Source organism: Pituophis catenifer, unplaced genomic scaffold (assembly GCF_029215685.1).
Source record: "Pituophis catenifer annectens isolate HBS135680 unplaced genomic scaffold, rPitCat1.0.hap2 SCAF_8, whole genome shotgun sequence".
NCBI lineage: Eukaryota > Metazoa > Chordata > Lepidosauria > Squamata > Colubridae > Pituophis > Pituophis catenifer.
Window position 1 is genome coordinate 54,259,164 of NW_027256888.1, and position 22,648 is coordinate 54,281,811.

At 37.6% G+C, this 22,648-nt stretch overlaps 1 protein-coding gene across 1 annotated transcript in view; it reads right to left on the reverse strand.

Moving 5' to 3' along the window:
* Positions 1 to 20,469, reverse strand: part of SLC10A7 (solute carrier family 10 member 7) — a 145,165-nt gene extending 124,696 nt beyond the window's left edge. Inside the window, exons 1-4 of the mRNA XM_070948672.1 lie at positions 20,370 to 20,469; positions 16,567 to 16,649; positions 15,296 to 15,432; positions 12,586 to 12,661 (exon numbers count right to left, since the gene is read on the reverse strand). Coding sequence (XP_070804773.1) covers positions 12,586 to 12,661; positions 15,296 to 15,432; positions 16,567 to 16,649; positions 20,370 to 20,469 — 396 coding nt within the window. The remainder of the gene's footprint in view (positions 1 to 12,585; positions 12,662 to 15,295; positions 15,433 to 16,566; positions 16,650 to 20,369) is intronic.
* Between the last annotated feature and the right edge of the window lie 2,179 nt (positions 20,470 to 22,648).

Here is a 22,648-nt window from a genome sequence, read left to right on the forward strand (position 1 = left end):
TTTTAAAAAATATATATATATATAAAATTACAGAGTATTCTAACTGACATTATGCAGTTTGACTATCATGAAGTAATACACAGTAGAAAGGATACCTGCTTGCTATCATTAACCTATTTTTATTCACAAATACACTAGATTTTCAATCTTAACAAAAGGGTTAATTAGGGATACAATTTTTCACAGACTGCCAGTAATGGGCATGACACACACTATGTGCCCATCAGTAATTCTCAGGTACCTTTGATCTCAGCCCCAAATGACTGCAGTTGCCTACCATACCCTGACCCCCGGGACACTCTTAGAACCAGACATCTGGCTACTTTGTTGTTGCAGACTAATCTTATCCCACAAGAGCACAAGAAATGACACCAGGCAAGGAGGCTCTTGGCAAAGGAAAAAACAGTGCTGTATTAGCAGACCCTGCAACTGAGTTGGCATTATCACAACTGACTTCACATTTTTACAGGCTGGGATCATATGGTCTGCTTATGCTCTATAGCAGTTTTGCTTTAGCAATGTAAAGGAAAGGAATAGCCTCCTACAACGTACCTATTAAAAATATAGAATATGCTCAGCAGTATAGAAAAAAATTGTGGAGAAAAAGAATGACAGTTTTTTAAATGTAATTTTATATAATATTCTTCCTTTTGTGATACTATATTGATTTATTTTTCTTTGGTTAATGTGTCCCTTTTCTTCTTGCTGCTGCAAATATAGAATTCCAAATTTGGTAAGTGGAGGATACTGGAATAGCTACTATAATTCCACTTCAGGTCTACTTTGCTTCACTTATCATTACAATTTTCACATAGGAATAAGGAGTTGTTTTTCTTGCAGTTATTGGCCTAATACTGTTTTTTATATTGATTAAAAAATATCTAGGACCTTGCTGCTTAAAAATCTCCCCATATCCATTAAAGTCACAAAGACTATGTTAATCACAATCATAATCAAAGTTGGCATGAGAGCCAGAGCCTTTTAAGTATTGGCTCCATATTTAATAAGGTCTTTCTCAAAAAGTAACTTTAGAATGACTGATTACTTCCTTAATCTGCATTTAAATAACTCCTTTTTCAATGGACTTTTATTGAAATAGAATAGAATTTTTTATTGGCCAAGTGTGATTGGACACACAAGGAATTTGTCTTGGTGTATATGCTCTCAGTGTACATAAAAGAAAAGATACGTTCATCAAGAATCATAAGGTACAACATTTAATGGTAGTCATAGGGTTGGAAACAATATCAATATAAATTGTATGGATACAAGCAAAAAAGTTACAGTCGTACAGTCATAAGTGGAAGGACATGGGTGGTGGGAACGATGAGAAGATTAATAGTAATGCAGATTTAGTAAATAGTTTGACAGTGTTGAGGGAATTATTTGTTTAGCAGAGTGATGGCGTTTGGGAAAAAACTGTTCTTGTGTCTAGTTGTTCTGGTGTGCAGTACACTATAGCTTGGATCACTTGGATATGTAATTTAATATGGTGCAGAATTTGATAAGATTTTCTACTTAGAGAAAAGACAGGAAGTTTTTAAAGTAGTAATCCTTTTTTTTAACTTAACGTTTTGCTTATTGCTTTCAGATATATTGATTTAACACATTTCTATGATACCAATTACAAACCATTAAAAAATCATTGTCCTGTGCACTGCTTCTCTGAGGGTCAATTTGAATGCTTGACGAAGTTACCTTTCTCTCCACATATTTCCTCTTATATGCAGGGCACTATATAAGCCAAACTCTAAGCAACTGGTAAATATTTCTATGATTGCAGTTTCTGCCTACTCCAGAATATCACCTGGTGGTCATGTAAAACCCACACAGGTCAGGAGGCTTGTACAGAACATGGTGAAATAGATAGGCATCAGATTGGCAAATTCTCTCCCTGTATTTATTCAATTTATATGAAGAATATATACTGATGGAACCTGGACTGGAAGAAAATAAATGTAATTTCAAAATTGGAGAGAGAAGCATTAGTAACCTGTACTGCTTGACAGCTGAAATGAATTGTACAGTAGTGGCCAAAATTGTGGACACATTTTCGGAAAAGTGTATTTTCTAAAACTAGCTAATAACACCACTTTTTGGGGGGAGTAGTACCATAAAATTATGTATCAATGGAAAGATAATTTAATCAAGAATGTAATGCAATAATTTTTATGAAGGATTAGCTATTAGAATAGCAGTTACAGTCTAAAGAAGAAAAGTGAAACACAAAAAAAATGAGATATACAAAAATTATCACCATAGAAAAAACAAGATATACAAAATTATCACCATGTCAGTTAATAGTTGGGTAACCTTTAGCATGAATTACAGCCTTACAATACCTTCCCACAGAGTGAACCAAGTCTTTTAGTTCTGCAGCGGTTATAATATAAAACCAAGATTGAATGATTGCTTCTATTAACTGGGTTTTATCGCTTCTGACTAACAAGTTTCTTTAGTCAGCTCCATAGATTTTCAATTGGGTTAAGGTCTGGCTATTCCCAGGCCATTCCAGCAGTGGAATATGATTATCTTGAAACGCCAAAAAAAGTGGTGTTAGCCATCAAACCTCAAAAATATAGTTTTCCCAAAAGGTTTCCACAATTTTGGCCACTACTGTAAACTCTCATAACGAAAGCCAAGGAGCACTACAAAAATCGGACTAAGATAAAGTATAAAGAAGACTAAAGTAATAAGAGGTCCAGCAATCAGCCTTACAATTGATAAAGGTGCTGGAGTGATATATAGCTTCTAACTTTTAGGATCAACTATCAACAGTAAAGAAACCAGCAGTCAAGAAATATGAAGACTAGAGTAGTAATAAAAACCTTGGAAAAGATATTCAGATATATATGTATTATATTTATTTAGGCTTAGATGCATCACATAGATAAAATATCCAATATTGTTTAATTTAGGACTTAATGTATCACCCAAACACACGACACACATTATATCTATACAGAAGTACAACATAAGTAGGTTTTTTATCCCTAAAATAAAAAGACTAAAGACTGCTGATGTTTGGATAACATGGAAATCCTAAAACTAATCAGTGACACCTTTTTTCTACCTAGGCAGCTCAAGAAAAGAATTATTTTTATTTAAGCTCTAACAAGCATGATTTGCATAATAATCTGTTAAAAGAAACTGGAGCAATTATAATCCAATTACATCTACAATCTAATTTCTCGTTAAAATTTCTAGCTGAAAAATCCTTAGATTTACCCCATTATATGTGATCTAAACAAAAAATTCAAACAATAAATATGTTTTGATATGTTATGTTTGTTGCACTTGTATCTATAAATGGAAAAAAATAAATGCTTCAATGATACAAATGCCAGTACTAACAAAAAAATATGAAGTAGTTTACTGTTTCTCTGTTCTCAGGAATTTAAGACTAATTTGCTTGTTTTTGCTTTTAAACATTTAAAGATAATGTAGTTGACAATGCAAGTAGAATTACAGCGGCTTTGTAGTCTGCAAACACTCAAAGTGGTATTGAAAGTTTTCAGCAGAGACCAGTCAACATTAGATGCTTCCTTTCTCCAAGTTTGCCCCTCAGAAGAGGAAAGGACTTTGGAGTCCTTGGTGCTTTCTCAATTACCTTGTTTACTTGGGGTTGTTACCTAATTAGGTAACATCAGTGCTCTGACAATGTTACCTTGTGCACTGATGATGTTATCTAGTTGGGTAATGAAACAATTGCAAGCAAACAGCAACGCTCAGAGAGCTCAAGGCTTCATAGACCAATCCTAAATTACAGGTATTCTCTTCTACAAGAGCAAAAGGGTTTCCTTAATTTGTAAGACACAGCTGTTTTATGGGCAACGGATTGCTCAACTTAATAGAGAAGTTAACTTTTACCAACAAAATACTGATAAATCTGCTCTGAGTTGAAAGAAACTATTACTACGATCATCACAACTAAAATTCCTTGTCAATGCTTTCCTCAAGAATTCTGAAGTTTTACCTTAGTGTACTGAGTTTTCAAGACTGACCATATATCAGGAGAATAATGCTAATGCAGCCAGGGCTATTAGCATCTCCACAGAAATCAGTTATTTCTCATTTCCATTGGTGTGCAAAAAGACTGGGCTCTGAAGTCCCTAATACCTCAGGTAGCACAGGTGTTCTCTACTTGGAGCAGCTGGCATCTGCTAATTAAAAGCTCAAAGTAACATTTTTCCATTTTTTTGAAGAAATTTAAACAAGTTCCTCTGCAAATTCATCCTACAGTTAATACTGTTTGACATACTGCACCATTTTTTTCCTTTTCCAGTTAACAGCTAGAATTTCCAAGATAGTGAGATGATTAGATTATAAGAAACATTAAATGTTTGGTTTAAAAAAAAAAAAAAAAAGAGGTTCAAAAAGTGATAAGGAAATAATATACATTGAGCTTAATTTCAGAAACTGTATGGTGGACTTTTACTTACTTTAAAAGTAAAATTAGTAGAAAATTAATACAAAAATAACATTAATAAAATTTAAAGAATTTAGGACTTCTGGTTGGTGCCGTGGTGATTCGGATGTGGAAATAGCGGGGCTCCTCAGAGCCCCGCAAAAATCCCGTCCGCCAAGCCCCAGGCGGTAGGTCTGCGGACCTCCCCTGTTCTGTAGGGACAGGGGGATAAAGAGGGACCTCCTCTGACGGCCAAGAGGAACGAGCAGGTTCCTTGAGGCCGGAGGATAACCTTCTGCGCCAGTGGCGGTGGGAGAGGCAGCCATGGCGGGTGCCCCAAAGCCACGGCAGCCAGGACAAGCGAAGTGCAGGAGGAGAAGCAGGAGCAAGCTGTTTGAATGCCGGGTGAGCAGAACTAGCCCAGGCGGGAACAGCTTTTAAATATTTGGGACTAACAATGCCCTGGCCTTAACAGCGGCTAAGAATTATTTGGGCGAAAGATTTAAAATAATTAACAAGGAGAAGAGAAGACCCTTTAAAGGATGATCATACCTACTATCTGCTTTTGGAATTAAATGTTTTTCTAGATGGATTTTTGGTTATTAAAGAGAATGGATTAGCTGTAAAGAGAAAGAAGGAGAAGAGGAAACGGAATGTCTTTTTCAAAAAGCTGCGAGAATAATAAGCGGAGAGAATTTAAGATGGACGCTTGTTAACAGAAGTGAAAGTAGAAACTGCAAATTGTGTATTCCTTGCTGTTTGAAGAAGAAACTTTGTCTCTTATTTCTCAAACTGGAGTATATTGAGGAAAAACTAAGGTGGTTTGATTTTGGATGTATTCAATTTGCCTTTGAACTACTTATGGACAGTTGGGAAGAAGAAGCTATTTGGAACAATTAAAACTGCTGATTAATGGTGTTGTAATGAAGAAGAATGGCGTACCCCTAGAAGAGGACATGATGATACCATATATGGAATACAAAAGAACTAAATCTGTTAGTCTTTATAACTTTATGGATATTAGAACTGGAAAAAAGGAAGAAAAAAAAAGAAGAAAGAGTTTGGATAGAATGAGAAAAACACCATAGTTTGATTAAAATGGACATAAATGCTTTTTATGTAATTGATTCCTAAACAATGTAAGGAGGAAAGTTTCTCTCTCCTCTCTCTCTTTCCTTTTTACTTTTTTTTTTGCTCTGTATTATTTTTCTATCTCATTCCTTGCTTTTTGCTTTTCCCTTTTTCTTTCTTTTGAATCTTTCCCTTTGATATTTTTTGTCATACTTCTATTTCTTTTTTCCTCTCCCTTTCTCTTTCTTAAATTTATCCTTCTTTATTATTATTGAAAGAAGTATTTTTTTTTAAAAAAAGGGGGGGGAAATGGGAATATAGAAAAAAATACAAGCAATATGAAGATTATGAATGCATTTTTGAGTATTAATAAGAATTGCTGATAGATTTAATAATTACAGAAAACTGTTCTTTTGTTTTTTTAAAGAAAGTAAGGAAATGTGGATATCTGAATATTGCTAAAAACTATAGATGATGATCTCTAAAGCGAGGAATATTATTATTGAAAAAATGTGGATACTTTGAAAGAAATTTCTTTAAAAAACAACAACTTTTTTTTATTAATAAGCGTGGTTTAAAATGCGGTAAGCTATAAGAAATATGAAGATTATGAATGAATCTTTGATTACCAATAAGAATTACTGATAGATTTAACAATTACAGAAAACTGTCTCTTTAAAATGGTTAAAAATATTGTTCTTCAAAGAAAATAAGAAAATGTAAATGAAGCTTTGAATATTGTTAAGAACTACTTATACACGCTCATTTTTAAAGCGAGAAATGTTAATAGAAAAAATGTGAATACTTTGAAATAATTCTCTAAAAAATATTAATAAGTGTTTTAATGGTTATAGAAAATGGATTTGAAAGTTGTTTACAATGTTGTTTTTCTATAGCAAACAAGAGAATGGGAATGAATTCTTGTATAACAATAAGATTTGTTTATAGATTCTATAACTATGGTGAATTGGCCTATAAATGGTTTAAAATGTTGTTTTATAGAGAAAAGTGAGAAACAAATAGGAAATGGGAGAATTAACAATTCGGGAGAGAGTAGGAGAGAAGATATATTTCAAAACGTATTACTATTTTAAATTGCTAAAGAAGTATGATTTTGGGAATTAGATGATTAAAATTAAGTTGTGAATTTGTCAAATATAAGGTTAGGAGTGGAGGAAAGCATCCCTGGAAAGCAGCTGACTAGGCTGTGAACCAGCTAAAAATAAACCTAGGAGGAGTGGAGGAGGCAACGCTGGAGAGCAGTTAGAGGCAAACTGCGAACCAGTTAAATATAAGGTAAGGAGTGGAGGTAAGCATCCCTGGAAAACAGCTAATTAAGCTGTGAACCAGCCAAAAATAAATTTAGGAGAAGTGGAGGAGGCAACGCTGGGAACCAGTTAAAGCTAAACTGTGAACCAGTTAAATATAAGGTAAGGAGTGGAGGAAATCATCCCTGGAAAATAGCTTATTATGTTGTGATCCAACAAAAAATAAACTTAGGGGGAGAGGCGGAGACATACTGGGGAGCAGTTAAAGCTAAACTGTGAACCAGCAAAATATAGGTTAGGAGTGGAGGGAAGCATCCCTGGTAAACAGCTGAAAAGCTGTTATCCAGCTAAAAATAAACCTAGGAGAAGTGAAAGAGAAAATGTTGGAAGCAGTTAAAACTAACTGTGATCCAGCCAATAAATAAGGTTAGGAGTGAAGGAAAGCATCCCTGGAAACCAGCTAACTAAGCTGCAATCCAGCTAAAAATAAACCTATGAGGAATGAAGGAGATACTTTTGAAGAATGGATATTGACTTGACAACGCAAGTTTGACATCTCTGGTCTAGATAGTGCCATTTTCCCTAAAAAGGAACTAATAGTTATGTATGTACTTTTATATGTAACACTAAAAAAATTAACCAGGGTTATTCAACCATCAGGAAACAGTCCTGCAAGATGACAAAGAACCTGAAGATTATTCTTCCAATCTCTGCTTTTCTCTTTTAGGTTGTTTCAGTAGGTTCCTAGTTGCTACTCAGAATACCTTTAAGAACTAAAATAATCTCAGCATGGTTCTTGAACATTTACCATTAGTCTTACTGCACAAATAGAAAAGTGCAGCCAGAATAATGGTAAAGAAAGAATAGTCAAAAATGAAATGAGTTTCCTTCTTTTCTCCTCTTTGCAAGTATGACCTGGGAGGCTCCAGTCCCAAGTTAATTAATACTACTGTATTTCTACCACTGCAAATGACAGTATTGTTTTATGTCAAGATTGCTCATTATAAGCTCTATGGAATTATCCCATCTTTAAAAACTATGTATTTGGCAACAAACAGACTTACAAGTAAGAAATATGTGCAGATTTAACCATTTAAGTTTAACTAAGACTTGCCCTGGTGTATGTCATGCAACCTCTCTGGTGATCCCAAAAGGTACTCTACTATAACATCCTGACTAGAGGATTCTGAATACATCAAGTGATGAAGGTTTCTATAAGAGTTGGAATATTACTGTAGACCTGAGTTCCAATATTTTATAGCTCTGTGCACACAGGTTGCACTCAGGCCAATCAGAGTTTCATCTCACAGGTCTGTTGTGATACAGAAAATGAACTGAAAAAGCATGGGGCATAAATAAAAAAACATTTATAGTACATTTTAACTGATGTTTCAAAATAAACTGTTCCTCTAAGAAAATAGAGAAAATATTATCACAAAGAAATCAAAGCAGGCTAATAAACAAAACCTTTCTATTTTATGAATTCTGATTTTATTCAAGAGCAGACTATTACAAAGACCCTGATCTTTGTGAACTCTTGTTTTTATCAAGAATGCAAAGGAGGAAAGAGATCAGCATATCCTCTGATCTATTCTTACACAATTTCAGAGTCCACCATGTCCCCTATGAACTTGATATTTTATCAGTCGTGATAAGTCTGTTAAAGCTATAATTTTAAATTTAAATGACGAGAGGTTTCATTTGTTTTCCAAGCAGAGATAAAACCTTTTTCAAATATACTCCAGCTGCTGTGACCTTGGTCTATGATTTAAAGGTTCACTTGCAATAATTTAGTTTATCCCAAGGGACCTGCCAAGATTTCTTTTCTAAAATGGTTTAGATTTGGTGGCTGTGTGTAAAAGCCTAATATCTTTATACAAAGATATCTTTATACAAATATCTTTATCATTTGAACTCTGAATAACAAAACTAAGAGGAAATTAATATAAATTTAAAGGTGTAACCAAATCTACAGGGAAATCCTTTCAAAGAATGTGGTGAAGTCATGTCAAACTTGAAAATAATTAGCAAATCATGCTGTCACTGTTAGAAAGGAAGCAGAGGTAATTGGCCATTGATGACAGTAACCCTCATCCATGATCCTGTCATTGATTAAGAAGGCCTTTAAGGCCAAGGACAGGAGCAACTATTTTCAGTCAATTAGACACATAGAGTTTTGAAAGACTGAACTGAAGAAGCTTCTTCGATGAGAAGCGAAATGTTTTCAAAGGGGGAAAAAACCAAGAAAGTGTAGTTGCCTTTTGGAAAAGCATCTTTGGGATTTAAGATTTTGCAAAAATGTAAGATTAAGAGAAGCAAAAACATAAAACCAAATATGTCTGATAGAGGTGTGCAAAGAATGTAAAATCTACATTGCTGGATGTATGAAGCAAACATATTGTTCTCCCTAAGTTCTGTTGCTCTATTCTAGACAAACTTTTCCACAATTTTAGACCAAGAATATTTTTAACTGTAACTGGAAATGGTCTGTAATTGGGATTTTTCTATATGTACTATTCTGTAAATTTAGGAAAGGATCATTGTAATCATTGTACCATATTGATATTATTACAGTGGACCTAAGTTGGCAAAGGTAGTATCGTCATTAACCATGGAAAGCTTTTGTGAGACTGTTATACATTAAATTCATTTTAACTAAGAAATTTTTTAAAAACTGTGGGATTCATAGTAGCCTATCTGCTGCAGGTACTATTAATCCAGAAACCAGAACAGATATTAAAATTCTGGGCAGGATTTTGAAACAGAGGTCCAGTGAGACACTAGATGGCAGTAAAGAGACATAGTGGGAACAAAAGACTCTTCACTACCATCTAATGATGGCAAAGACATACTGTAGTTGGAGTTTCTGAATGGAAATCCTAAAACCGTCCCCTACCTGGATCAGTGATGGGTTGCTCCCGGTTCGCAAGAACCGGTAGTAAAAATTTATAGAAGTTCAGAGAACCGGTAATAACATTGGCTGGCCATGCCCCCGAACCGGTCCCCAGCCCGGTCGCCACTCACTTATTCCGCCTACCTCATCAGAGGCTTTTTTTTTTTACTTTTAAAAGCATTTTTTCTACAATCTCTTCGGCCAAAAAAATGCTTTTAAAAGTAAAAAAAAAAAAAAGCCTCTGATGATTGCGCAGCTCAGCTGGGATCGCCAGAGGCTTTTAAAAGCATTTTTTTTTCTACAGCCTCTTTGGCCGAAGAGGTTGCAGAAAAAAAATGCTTTTAGAAGTCTCTGACGATCAGGCAACTCAGCTGGGATCGTCAGTGTCTTCTAAAAGAAGCCTGAATGGCAGATCCAAATTCATTTTTCCCATCTGAAACCTTATACAGGTTGTAATCCTTGATTTACAACAGTTCATTTAATGACAATCTGAAGTTACAACTATACTGAAAAAAAGTGACTTACGACCGTTATTTACACTTACAACCATTGCAGCATCCCCATGGTCATGTGATCAAAATTCAGATGCTTGGCAAGTGACTCATATTTATGATGGTTGCAGTCTCTCAAGGTTTTGTGATCATCTTTGGCCACCTTCTTATAAGCAAAGTCAATAGAGAAGCTAGAGAAGGAGCCTTGGTGGTGCAGCAGACTAAAGTGCTGTTAAGTAGCACTTAGCTGCCAGCTGCCTGCAATTACTGCGAGTTCAAATCTCACCAGGCTCAAGGTTGACTCAGCCTTCCACCCTTCCGAGATAGGTAAAATGAGGACCTGGATTGTGAGGGCAATAAGCTGACTTTGTATAAAAAAGAACACCGCTTGGGGGGGCCAAAAGCAGATATATACAAAATTATGGAGGCTATTGCTTAACGCATTGTAAGCCGCCCTGAGTCTCCAGAGAAGGGCGGCATATAAATCGAACCAATAAATAAATAAATAAATAAATAGATTCATTTAACAACCAGGTTACTAACTTAACAACTGCAGTAATTCACTTAACAACTGTGGCAAGAAAGGTCATAAAATGGGGCAAAATTCACTTTTCACTGTCTTGCTTAGAAACAGAAATTTTGGGTTCAATTGTGGTCACAAGTCAAAGACTACCTGTACTTTCAGATTCTATCCCTCATCCCCCATTCTGGACAAAACAAAGCATAGAGTATACAATTTTGGTCTGTGCACAGCTCATCTGTGCTCATTCTGTTCTGCCCAAGGGATAGTTTACTAAACCTGAGCATTATTTCCATTTTAAATTTACTGTATTTATCCTTCCCCAATAACTGTCTATAAAGCAAATCACCTCACATAAAAAGATAGGAGTTAGCTAGCTGTGAAGTAAGGTAACTAGTTCCTCTAGCCCACTTAATAGCTAGAGGTTTCCACAATTTCAGACCAAGAATATTTCTAACTGTAATTGGGAATGGACTGTAATTGGGAATTTCTACATGAACTTTTTCTGTGAAATTATGAAAGGATCATTGTAACACAAAAGCCATATTGATATTACTATTACAGTGGACCTAAGTTGGCAAAGGTAGTATCAACATTAACTATGACAAGCTTTTGTCAAACAGTTATAAATTAAATTCATTTTAACTAAGAAATATTATTTCAAACATTGTGGAGCTTTTGCTGGATATAATGAATCATCAGAATGGCTGCCAAACAAGTCAGACCTTTTTAAAACAGTCATCTTACCAGTAATCTAAAAAATGTTACCGGTAACATCTAGCTTGAAAACAACTCTGGAAAAAGTAAAGCTACCAGATTACTTTATAAAACATTAAGTTGGCGAAATGAAAAACACTATCTTATTAAAGAGTTTTCTTTTTTACTTTTCCAAAGAAATGTAAATATGTATGTTTTTGTGGATTTAATCCTCTTCATCTGATACATGAACTAAAATACCAAGTACAAGGGAATGGCAGCAAAAGGCATTATAAGAGAAATTATAAAATGTACAACAAACAAAATGGCTAATTATGAATAATGATCAGATTGTTTCCAGATAGGGTTTCATTGTTTTTCTTTTTGTAACTACTCAAGAATTGATTCAGCAACTGAAACTTGATAACTACACTATGTGCAATTAGGAAGATCATCATCTCATTGCAAAATAAGAAAGGAGCATCCTTCCCCTTAATTTTAGTCAACATATGTCCAACACAAATGCCTTAACAATATGATTGTTAAATAAGCAAATGCTACTTTTGATATTTTTCTTTATGAAAAAAATGTTTCAATCAGTATCCAATCTGGGTCGGTCACCAGGACCAGAGGTTTAGTCTCCCAAGCTTTTGGGACTCCTGCTAGAGTCCATCCTCAAGGAAATTTTTTCTCACCAGAATGTTTCATTCTGTGCTTCATTCATGTTTCATTCACTCTAATTTTTAAAAGATGGGATACCATATTGTTTCCATACCTAAGTGCAACAGCACAGGTAATAACCACAAAGGGCTGAAGATCTACTCAAATTAATTTAATTTAAAATTTAATTAAAATGTAATTTTAAGTCAGGTAAATTTTACTTAAAATTATTTTTATATGTTTAAATGAGCCCTTCGTTCGAAGTTTGGGAAATTTATGATTTTTTAAAGAAGATGTGGTCTGAATTCTACAATGCAATATATTGTTTTATCTGGTGGTAACACCCTAAAATACTATGCATATTGTGAATGTTTTTACATGTAAATAAAAGTAAAAGTGTATGTTTTTTAAAATGCACCATCTCTAAATGTTTACTATGGTTAAGATTACTGTCAAGCTTAGGTAGCATTGTTTCATACATTGCCAAACAATTCTGCTTAGTAAAAATATTGTTATACAAAAGTACAGTATTTTAAAAAAACAACAAGTAATGAGAAAACAAAATGTAAAAATCTTACCTCATTCCCCCCAACAGCTTTAGTTAAAATCACTGCTGAAGATACAGGTGGAGGCATACAGCCTACTGTCTGCAAACTAGAGAAGGATAAATGAATTCAAATTTTATTTTTCTATTAATCTTCAATACAAAAGAAGGGGGCATAGCTCTATTATTTGCTAAATGTCTAACTTAAATACAAAATGACTTCTGAATCTTCTGCTTACAAATAGCTGATCAAATGTATCTGAACAACTTTATTATGTATTAGCAATTGTACACACTGGAGATCATCTAGAACAGGGGTGACAAACTCAATAAGGGCTGCATCAGGGTTGTGTTTGATCTTGGGGAGCTGGGGGCGTGGCCAGGGTAGGTGTGGCCAACTCGATAGCCCTCGTTGAGGCTCCGTTTTGAGTCGCAATAGCCTCCTGCAGCCCTCTGCCAGCTAAAACAGAGGCCGGGGGGCTGCGCACAGCCTGCCCGGGCTCCGTTTTTGACGGCCTCCTGCAGCTCTCTGCCAGTGAAAACAGATCTCAAGGAGGCCATGCGCAGCGACATAGGCTCCGTTTTCAGCCACGATGGCCTCCCTGAGCTGGAGGCTGTTGCAGCCAAAAATGGAGCCCAGGCATGCTGCACACAGCCTCCCCGGCTCTGTTTTAGCTGGCAGAGGGATGAAGGAGGCCATCGGGGCAGAAAGCGGAACCCAGGTGGGCCGTGCGCGGTCCTCCCAACCTCCGTTTTCGCTGGCAAGGTACCATGGACTGGTCTTTCACTGTTTCCAGGCCGGGCCCACGGGTCAGATCTAAGCATCCCGTGGGCTGGATCCAGCCTGCAGCCCTTAAGACTGATACCCTTAATCTAGAAATATTCCATTGGTTGAGTACCCAAGGCTGTCTCTATTAGCGATATCTAGATAACTGGGTCCGAAAAGTCAACATTGCAGGTATAAACATGCAATCAAAGCCCCTCCTCTTTTTAATGTGCATTACGTGCATCTCATGAGCATAAGGAGGAGTGGGGGCCCTTGATTTTTTAATTTAAAAAAAAAAAGATGCTGCCTACACAGAAAAAAGAAGGTATGTACATCCAAAATCATTTATATACTGAATTCCCAGTTAAAGTGAATGAGGAAGTCTGATTTGTGCCAAAATTGAAGTTTCTTACTAATTTCAAACCATCCATAGTTGAAAAAACTAAGAGGAAAAGAAAACCTCCCTGTTACAAAATATTGCTTTTCATATGGACAGAGAAATTATATTAAAATGACTGGAGGATTACTGAGGCTCAAGCTACAATTCCTGAACACTTTCATCATTCAAATTTTATCGTCCTTAACTGTTCAATGGCCTGCAAATCTACTACATTGAGGAATGTATTGTAATTCCTTTCTAGGCATGATTCTAGACAATAGTATTCTAGACAATAACAATACATTCGTAGATAAACATGACTTTCTTCTTTCCATTTTCAGAGAAATACTATATATAATAAAGAAGAATTCTACATTAATATTTCATTAAACAATTATAGTACCTGCTTTGATAGTTCTTGACATTTGTGTTGAGGTTGACACTTATGCACTTACTTTTCAATTTTCTATGACTACTAGTCAGTGAACACATTTACATATTAAATAAAATTCAAAATTATGAGTAATAGTGACTATAACAGACTTCTCAAGTCACTATTGAAATAATGAAAAATAATGCAAGGTGCTATAAAATTGTGCTTTGAAATTCAGTATGCTATTTCATGAACACTCAACGTTTATCCTTCTATTCTACCATGTCTTACTCAGGGGTGAAATCCAGCAAGTTCTGACAGGTTCTGGAGAACTGGTAGCAGAAATTTTGAATAGTTCAGAGAACCAGCAAATACCACTCTGGCTGGCCCCAGAGTGGGGTGGGAATGGGGATTTTGCAGTATCCTTTATTATTTATTTGTTTGTTTGTTTGTTTGTTTGTTTGTTTGTTTATTTATTTATTAGTTTGATTTATATGCCGCCCTTCTCCGGAGACTCAGGGTGGCTTACAATGCTTTTAAGCAATAGCCTTCATACTTTTGTATATACCTGCTTAGTAGGGCATTGGGTCCCCCCTAAGCAGTGTTCTATTTTATACAAACTCAGCTTATTGCCCCCACAAACCGGGTCCTCATTTTACCTACCTCGGAAGGATGGAAGGCTGAGTCAACCTTGAACCTGGTGAGAATTGAACTCGCAGTAATTGCAGGCAGCTGGCAGCTAAATTCTACTTTAAATTCTACTTTAATACTACTTTAACAGTAGTTTAGTCCACTGCACCACCAGGTTCCTTCCCCTGGAGTGGGGTGGGAATGGAGATTTTGTAGTATCCTTCCCTTGCCATGCCCACCAAGCTACACCCACCAAGCCACACGACGCCAACCAAGCCACACCCACAGAACCGGTAGTAAAAAAATTTAGATTTCACCACTGGTTTTACTGTATTCTTAATCCAATACTCTTTGTAAGCGGTCAGCAAATATAGCACAGGCATGTTAAAAAGAGACATGAATTGTAAGTCCCTACATATAAAATTTGTTGCCTTTATATGTGGAATAAAAATTCTGAAAGAGTAACCTAACAGCAAGTGTCAAACCATTAAGCAGCACAAAAAAATAAGTTCACTATTTTTTTAAAAAAATGCTAGCATTACTGGAAGTGCATTACTGGAAGAGCAGCGATAAATACTTCACTGCTTAAAACATACCCTTTTAAAAGCCATTCATTTATAGATGTAATAGATAGAAGCTGAAGAAATAGCCATATAACTGTTGGGAAGAATACAAGTGTGAAGATCTGTACAAAAAGATGCAATTTTACATGCATCAAAGCACTTGTCAGCTCCTGCAAAACAAAAGAAGAAGAAAAAGGTTGCAGTTTTAACAGCTCAAGTTGTATTGCTCAAGTTAGTATCATTAAATATATTAGATGCACATACTTTCAGATGCACATATTGTTCTTAAACTCAGTAAGTAAGAGTTTGAATTCACTTATAGTGACTTACACAAAAATATGACATGGCATTGTCTACAATAATTAAGTACAGATTGAATATTTTTATCTATTTCATTTTTTTAACTTATTCATACACTTGATTGAAAGGATTTCATTCAATTTTAGCACACACGCACACAAAAGAAAAAAAAACATGACTATATGTTTGGAGTGAATGGCTGTACTGAAAAGCCTTTAAAATGGTATTTTTTTTTATATGATATTTCAGCTTTGAAAGCCATATTAGGCCAGAAGCTTCCATGCTGCCACCTTTTCATGTGTGGGAAAGTAGGAGGGGGGATTTAGTAGAGGGGTTGTTGGTAGACATAATAGCATCTTCCTGTCGGTCAAGGTCAGGGCAATCCGACATCTGGAGAAGGAGTGGTTGGAGTGCTGAGTCGAGATGGGACGGATATTGAGGAGTGAGGGGATGGTTTTGGGGGTTTTGATTTACTGAGGGAAAACCCAGACCTTTCAGATTTGGGTTTTCCCAGATGTGCCAGTTTACCTATTCCAGTAAAGAGAACTTTGGAAAATGCTTGCTTCCACGTCTTTACTCGGAGTTGGGGTTTTCTGGAATGCTGACATGGTACAGAACTCCTAACCTCATTAAATAAACGCATACCACAAATAATTTTAATTTTAATTTTATGAATGGAACTTTGTGGGTTAACAAGAAGCAAACCACAGTTTATAAACTACTCTTGTGCTCTTTTATAATACGGCCATCTCAAGACATCTATGCCATAGATTATGCTGATATAAATTTTAAAAATGGGGTTTTAAAAAAAGACATATCAGTTAAGGAATTCTGAAGTTGAAGTTAAAAATGAGGAAGACTGACACACAACCAACAATAACTGTTCAGTGATAATGTCATCATTTTAAAATGTGACCTTACTACCAGATTCTTAAAATAATCCATAATTTTGTTATGTAAGTAACAAATGAATAAATAAAAGATGAATATTCAGTTTGCAGTACCTCTGTTTTCAGGGACAGCCCACTATTGAAGAATATAGCAGAGACAGCTACATATGTGATGGTGATTTCTGGTTTCAGTGGTCCTGGAAGAGAAAACATATTTGAAGTAAGAGTAAACAAAAGCAATGAACTTCTGTAAGTCTTCCCTTTAACATTTATAGATGGTTATTAAGATATTCTCCAACTGTGCATTCTATAGAGAAGTTTAAAGCAGAATTAATTAATTTTCTCTCTCCCCCCCCTCACTCTCCCTCATCTAGAACTTGTTGCAATTTGCTACCTTGTCAAAACTAACAACAACCTCGTGATTAAGAGAAATAGATGCATATAACTCAGTAATGCCAGCCACAAGGTTTAGTTATCTAGATTGTTTCTTGTTAATTACGGTATTTAATTTTCATTTCATGCCATCCTAAACTATATTTGCAGTAGAAAGAATAGGGACTCAAGATCTGGACATGGACTTTAAAGCAAGTTTCTACTAATTTTAACCATTGTAGGTAATCCTGAAAGACCAGATTCAAAGAGAAAATAATGTCCATTTTACATATAATGAAGAGAATGATGTTTCTACAAAGCTGGTACAGTAATAGCAGATGGTAGTAAAAGACCCAAATTCCTTTATATTCTGCAGCTTAAGAAGAAAAGTTAGGTAATTGTCACATCATTATTCACTAGAGGCGATATTTAGAAAGGAACAAAATGTGGGGGAAAGATATGTGTGCCTTCTGATTGCTTTTAAATTTCACCTCACACAGAAATCTGCAAAATGCCATACAATACTGATTATCTTTGATGATGCAAAAACAGGGTAATAGGTACTCATAATACTTATATATCAACATTACTGGCACTATTTTTAAGTTCTGATAATTGGGAAAGAAAAACACCAATGTTTTCTTGGCAGCCAAAAAGACCCTTATTACTTCTCAAAGTAATGCAGGCTGAACTATTCCCTCAGGCAGTTCTAAGTACAAGACCAGAAAACACACTATTAAAATGAAACATGAGGGGCACAGTTTTGGCACCTTGATACTACAATAATGTGAATACTTTTTTAACTTTTTTTTTTAGTTTCAGGTTTGTTGTATAGGATTACTGCTTGTATTTTAAGAGAAGCAAAATAAAGATCAATTATATAATCTTATAAAAGTCAGTACTACTGTATTAAGTCAAACATCTGCAGGACTGCAGCCCCACTATCACAGTTGTTCAGGAATCCCTAATTACAAAGACATCAGAGGGCCATATTTTGAAAGATATTTCTGGAAAGGAAGAAAGGGGGTAATCAAAAGCCGGCTTAAGAGGTATTATTAAGGTAGGCCACCTGCTGAAGCAAGGATGCAGGCTGCATTTAAAAAACATTTGTAACTAAATGGAACAGGACGGCATAAACTTTTCTAAAGAATATTTATTTTAAAATACCAGGTTTTAAAATAAATCACTGTGTTTATACTGACTTCCCACAAAATCCCCACTTGTACGAACATTAAAGAAAGTGAATTTGTCCATTATGGAAAATAGAAAATTTTACATTCACTCTACTTTGTCTCACAAGAAATGCAATGGAATTTATAGAATCTATGAGAAATAATTACTTAAAGCAACTTTGGGAGATTTACTTTGAGCCTATATAACTTTTATGTATAATATTTCAAGTTCCTCAACTACACCAATATAAGTAGAAGTGATCACTAAATCACTTTTTAAAAAGCATTACTTTCTCATGAGGTTTTAGGAAAAATGGTATACAATACAGAAACTCATGCTAAAGAAGCTGATAGATGGCAATTCATATCTTAATATTATAAAGGTAGAGTTTGGGAAACACACACTTTTAAGACTATTCCTCACCATCAGAATGAGCTGTCTACCAATCAAAAGTTTACAAATAATTGTAAAGACTGTAGATAGTAAACTCTACAGTATATTCAGTGAGCCATTTCCTCTTCTGTCACAAAACAGGAAATGCACTAAGTGCACATCACATACACAAACACATGTCTCACAATCTGATTTCAGTACTGCATACTAGATAGTGTCCAACATCATATATAACGTAAGGGCTGTGTTATCTAAAATGAGGTTAACTTTCCTGTTAGATCATGAAAGGTTCCACTGCATGCAAAGTGAGGTGTTATGGACTGGAAGCCAAGCTTTATCAACTGTACCCTCATGGAACACTTTGTTCCTGACCCTTTTCTGTTGTGATAACTTTCCCTGGAGATACCGGTAGTTTGATTCCTTCCACCATGGATCTTAGAAGTCGCAAGCTTTTTTTTCAGAAGTGATTTGCCATTGCCTCCCTGCTAGGGCTGAGAGAAAATGACTGGCCTAAAGTCATACAGCTGGCTCAGTGCCTAAGGAGTGACTAGAACTCTTGGTCTCCTGATTTCCAGTCTGATGCCTTAATCACTACACCAAACTGGCTCTTTACTAAAAAAAAATATATAATGTTAATAAAGTTACCCTTCCCCTTTGTTGTGGTTATTGTATTATTTGGATTTTTTATACATTGCTGTTTGAGATTCTTCTGGTTTATCCAAAGTGAAAAGATAGGGGTGGTATATAAACTGTGATAATAAAAATAGAATAGTGCGGGTGGGTGGGTGTCCTGTATACATACACACACAATATAATGTATATAAACACAAGATTTAACTTAGTCCTACACATAGTGAAGCTATCATGAACTGACTATACAGTTTGGTTTTCTACAAAAGAAAAGTTTGTTCTCTCCTATAATTAGAAGAAAAATAAGTTCGTCTAAAAGTTTGCCCAAACAGCAGGACAACAGACATATGTCATTCATGAAATGGACTTCATACAGTTCTCTCCAGAAGAAAAGTGGCAATTATCTTCAATTAAAGAAAAACAATGTTCCACAGGTGAACAGGATGCAATAGGTTATCCCAAAATAAGAAGTTGCATTAACACACCAGTTAACACATTGTTTAAAGTGTCCAGTGAGCCCAGGATCAATACAAAATGATGTCAAAGCTGTAGATCCATTACTATTGGAAGAACTAACAGATAAAAATAAAGAAAGTAGTTAAAACGTCATGCCTGTTGATAAAAGCACAACCGTTTTCTACTTTAGGAACAGCTTATCAAATTTGACAGCCATTTACCAACTGTACATTTCCATCGCTTGAACGACTTCGAAGTTTCTACACTTGTTGCATATCCTCAAGCCCTCTAAGTGGGGCGCTACTCCTTGCCCTTAAAGGCTGCCTGTGAACTACTAGCGGGGCGCTACCGCGTGCCCTAAAAAGGGGTGCGTGAACTACTTTATATCCCTATTTCCACAGCAGCTGAAAACACACACGAGTTGTCTCTTGCTGCAAAACTGCAGCCGGATCCTTCCACGCGGAAGTGGCATCACCCCGCGCTCGCTTTTCCTTCGTTTGCTCGCTCGCTGGCTGGCCGTGCAACGTGTCACTGCAACTCCGTCCGGGAGTTTTGCGTCCGGGAAACCTCCGACCTTCCTCTGAAGAAGGCAGAAACCCTACTATTTCCAAGGGACGGTGGCAAAACCCCCTCGGAAGAGGAAGGCAGCTGGACTCCCCAATGGCGCTGCCCCGTAGGGAAAAACTCTTGCATTGCTTAGGCAGAGACACCCACCCACACCCCCTTCCCAAGCCCGACTCGGTCCCAATTTGGGGGGGGGGACAGCTGGCGGGAAAGGGGGTTCAAATGGGAGCCTGAGCAGCCCTGCCCGTTTCTCTCCTTTGCTTGCAAACCAGGGAGCCCCGAGTGTGAAAGAAGGAGGGGGGGGCTGGGAGCTTCCCCGGGAGACTTACCCCCCTTCACCCCAAAGGCCGGCTCCAGCTTGGCGACGGTGATGGCCAGGACGATCCCCAGCATGAACCAGTCCTTCCTCAGCCTGTCCAGGATGCCCATGGCAGCAGCAGCAGCAGCGGCGGCGGCGGGGCTGCCCGAGAGCCTTGGGCGGCTGAGGGGGGAGGGGGGGGGAGCGAGGAAGGAGGGCGGGGAGGAGAGTCGGTCAGGACTTCCCTCGGGCCCTCCCGCACAGCGGCTCCGCAACGTGCCGCCGGCCGCGGCCAAACCAGTTAAACGCCGCTCCCGCCGCCGCCGCTGGTGAGTATCCAGTGACAGGAACAGGCTCCCTGAAAGCCGCCATCGCTACCACGCGACCGCTAATAGACTCGCGCGCGCTTAAGCCTGGGCTCTGTCTGGAGGGCAAGAAGGGCGGCAGGAGGGCAAGCAAACCCAGCCAGGCAGGTAGCCCGGAGGACGACGACGACGCTAGGACTTTCTGCACCCCTGGGAGAGCCTCGTGGGAAAGGCGGGACGACCCAAAAGCAGCGGCCAAAGGCTAATCCGAAGGAGCGCACCCGCCAGAACTGGGTCCTAAAGAAGAGTGGCTCCCAAGCAGGGTAAAGGTTGAATCAGCCCACCTACCCAGTGTACGTCCCCCCCCCCCCAAGTTGGAAGGAAGCGCCTGAGAGGGCAGGAATCCTGCACCGCCGCCTTTCCTGGCAAGCGGAGAAACGGGAAAGCCGGGAAGGGAAGCCCTTCTTTAGCCGAGCCCAACGGCGGGAAAAAAGGAAATGGGGGAAACGTCCGGGGTTGATGAAAGGGCTTGCGCGCCTCTTCGAAGCTTTACGTCCGCTCTGTGACGCAACGGCGTTAAGCGTGAGAACGGGCCGGAGGGCGGGGCTGTGCTTTCAATTCCTGGCGTGAGACACGTGTCGCGGGACTCGCACTTCTGGAGGAAGGGCTGAGATGGGGGGTGGGGTGGGGTTAGGAGTCGTGTGAGCGCGCGACCTAAGCGATCGATGACTAAAAAGCGGCCGGAAATTACCTTCCTGTATAGGATTGTGAATCGTGGGTGGAATTAGAGTCAGAAGATGGGTCTACGACTTGTTTGGTTTTGTTTTAGTATTAGTTAGCCGCGGAAAATAAACTAGTGATAAGAAATTGCTTGCTTGCTTGCTTGCTTGCTTGCTTTCTCTCCCTCCCCCCTCCCTCCCTCCTTCCTTCCTTCCTTCCTTCCTTCCTTCCTTCCTTCCTTCCTTCCTTCCTTCCTTCCTTCCTTCCTTCCTTCCTGATGCGATCGTTTACCCAGCGAGATTTAACGTTTCCTTCTAAGAATTTCATGCAGGGCGGGAGAGAGAAAGAGAGAAATTGCTGCAGGAACAGGTAGGTTTGGGGGAAAATCTCCATCCCTGGTTCTGCCTCTGAAGTCTGCGCCAGCCTCTTGACCGTTTCTGCAGCCGCAGTGTTAGTCTTGATCCTTGGGAGTTGGACTATGCGGTTCTGACTCAAAATCTCGAAGTAGAGTTTATCGATTATTGCGCCTGCATGCATGTAGTTGATTTGCTGTCTCAATCCTCATGGCAATTTATAGACCAAAAAAAAATTTTTTTTTAACACTCCAGGAACAAAAATATTACAATATCAAATAACCTAGAATGGTTCTACCCATTAAATTGGCCATAATGAGTTATAACGTTGTCTAGCCAGAATCTTTAACTGTTCAGTGGAGAAAGGACAGGCCACAGATGCAAGATATCTTCTGGTGTGGACTGAGAGGGCTATGATACACTCCCAGGCATTAGGAAGTAGTTTCTCTTGGCCTCATTAGCTCCTCATTTCCTGCTCACCAATTTACATATAGGTATGACAACTGGGAACATATAGGTTCCCAGCTAGGAGGCTGGGCAAGGCTGGCCTACAATTCTGGAAATTCTAGTTTCAACTTCTGAAGGACACCAGCTTGTTATATTTGCTGGTCACCCTTGTCAAGGATTTACTTTTATTACTCGTCTCTTCTGTTTTACAACAGTTGTATAATCTGATAAAAGCAACACACCCACAAAAATGAAACACTACTTCATACATTTAATTTGTTAAATGTTACTATCTATTTAAGTAGTGGTGCAGTCCAATATGCATTTACAGAAATGTATAGTTAGTTACCTGACTTCAAGGAGAATTACTCCCTGTTAAAAGATTAAGATGATTAAGATACTTATATATTCTAGTGTCTTGTAGGAAAGAGATGTTATGATTCTCCAGAGGTTGCTGAAATACTGTTCTGTTTAACTGTAGCTAG